The following is a 2,076-nucleotide window of genomic DNA, read 5'->3' on the forward strand; positions in this document are numbered from 1 at the left end:
TAAAATAAAACTATAGGAAAAAATAGAATAAATATACTAAATTAATTAAGTAGATTAAATAGACTAAATAATAATAATAATAATAAAAAAAAATATAATAATAAAAAAAACAGATAACAAAGAATTTTTAACAATTTTTTTAAACGAACCAAATTAGTGGCACCTTCGAGCCGATTCAGGCAACTTATTCCAAACAATGTGACACGCCATTAAAGGATTAAAATCTGATCTTATGCAAGTATTAAATGGAACTTGAACATGATTTGTCGTCTTGCGAAGATTATAATTATTATGATCAGAGGTAAACGATAGCGGATCACTTAGGGGCTGGAGGAGTTCACCATGAAGGTGAGAAAAAGTAAAGCAGGCTCATGAAAGAATTTAGAGTGACTCAAGACCATGTAAAGTGGTAAATTATGAACGATTAGTCTCCTGAATGAGGTTTCTAACTTTATTGTAAACCTTAGAAAGTGGTTTGAACAGTGAAGGAAAAGGTTGGCATCCACACTATTGGAAAGTAAGAAACGTAAGATTGGATCAAGCAGTGAAAAAGTATTTTCAAATTTTATCCAGGAAAAGTATGTCTAAGTTTCCTTAAAATACCGAGACTCTGGCATATCTTTATTTTAATAAAATCGATATGACATTTTAAAGATAGGTTTTCATCAACAAGAATGCCCAAAAACCGAACATATCGATCTTTAGATCTATGAATTATCCTATTTGGCTGGGGAATTTCTGATAACTGGGGGTAAACATGAGAAACAAGCGAAAAAATAAAAAAACTGGACTTCGAAAAATTTAGGGTAAGATAAATAACATCAAGCCCACAAAATTACCCTCTCAAACAAGTTTTTTAAATGAAGCTCTTATTTACAGTTTCCCGAAGCGCTAAGTATGCTGTCATCGGCAAAACAAGCAAGGACATCAGAAGAAGGCGAACTATAGCTGCTACTATGGGCAAGGGAAGGCTTAGTATGACAAAGTCTACAGCAATTAATAAGTTTCTGCTTTTTTACTACATAATAGAGATCATTTCCTTAAATCAAAAATAGCACAGGCCCCACAACTGATCCCTGGGGGACGCCAAAATTCACATGTGACAAGAAAACTGTATCAACAGAAATTATCCTATCCTTCAAATAAAACTGAAACCAAGAAAATTCAGTGCCTCTTATGCCAAAATGAGATATCGTCGAGCGAAGAATTTCTTGTGTATAATACTCAAAACTTAGCAGGGTGGGTCCGGGGCTTGAGTAGTTAAACACAAAATGGCTCAGTTGCCCGGGAAGTCAATTAACCTTGGTTTAGTTACACAGGGCTACAGTCATGGGGACCGGCAGGGGGGGCAAGTATAATAATAAATATAAATATTATTTATTTATTTGTCCAGGAGGGATTGTGTTTATCTAGTTGTCGCTTTGAAAAAAGATTTAGTTTTTTACAGTTATGAAGTATAAAGGTGTCAAATATATTGGTTTTCGGTATTCAAAATTAAAAATAATGAATTAAAAATTTTTATTTGATTTTCTCAATCTTAGTTTTAATGTTTTACTTTGAACAAACTGCTTTGACAATGCATTACTTTTTATAATGAATTGAGTGTAAAGGCATTAAACATTTTGGTGTTTGATAACCAAGTTCAAAACTGTCGATATTGTTAAAAAAATATCAGTCCAAATCTTCGGCATTGCTCAACAGAACCGAATTCTGGGACTTCGCGTCTTAGTTTTTGTGAGTAGGCTATTGTTTTGTTTAATTTTTATAATTAATTACTTGTTCCATTTTACATACTTTTACTTTAATTGACATACTTTTTTCATTTCATGAAAAATGTTCATCTCTAAGATTCATTAAGTAAAAAAAGAACTTTTTTCGACAGAAATTAAGGAGAAACATTAAAACTTAAAACGAGCCGAAATTATTACGTATATGAGGGAGGTTGCCCCCCTACTCAACACTTTACTCTTTACGCTACAGTTTTTCGGAATTTAAAAAAAGTTACTTATTGTTCTAATTAAACGACCCTTCTGTTTCAGGACGTGTTTCTAAAGAATTGGGAGAAAATTTAAACTT

General features: G+C 32.2%; 1 protein-coding gene across 1 annotated transcript in view; it reads left to right on the top strand.

Annotated features, from left to right (window-relative positions):
• Positions 1–342: 342 nt before the first annotated feature.
• LOC148950694 (cyclin-dependent kinase-like 1) overlaps positions 343–2,076 on the top strand; it is a 69,598-nt gene continuing 67,864 nt past the window's right edge. The window contains exon 1 of the mRNA XM_089091921.1: positions 343–348. Coding sequence (XP_088948047.1) covers positions 343–348 — 6 coding nt within the window. The remainder of the gene's footprint in view (positions 349–2,076) is intronic.

The sequence above is a fragment of the Artemia sp. Qi Xiang Cuo genome, chromosome 7 (genome assembly GCF_049724085.1).
Source record: "Artemia sp. Qi Xiang Cuo chromosome 7, ASM4972408v1, whole genome shotgun sequence".
Classification (NCBI taxonomy): domain Eukaryota; kingdom Metazoa; phylum Arthropoda; class Branchiopoda; order Anostraca; family Artemiidae; genus Artemia; species Artemia sp. Qi Xiang Cuo.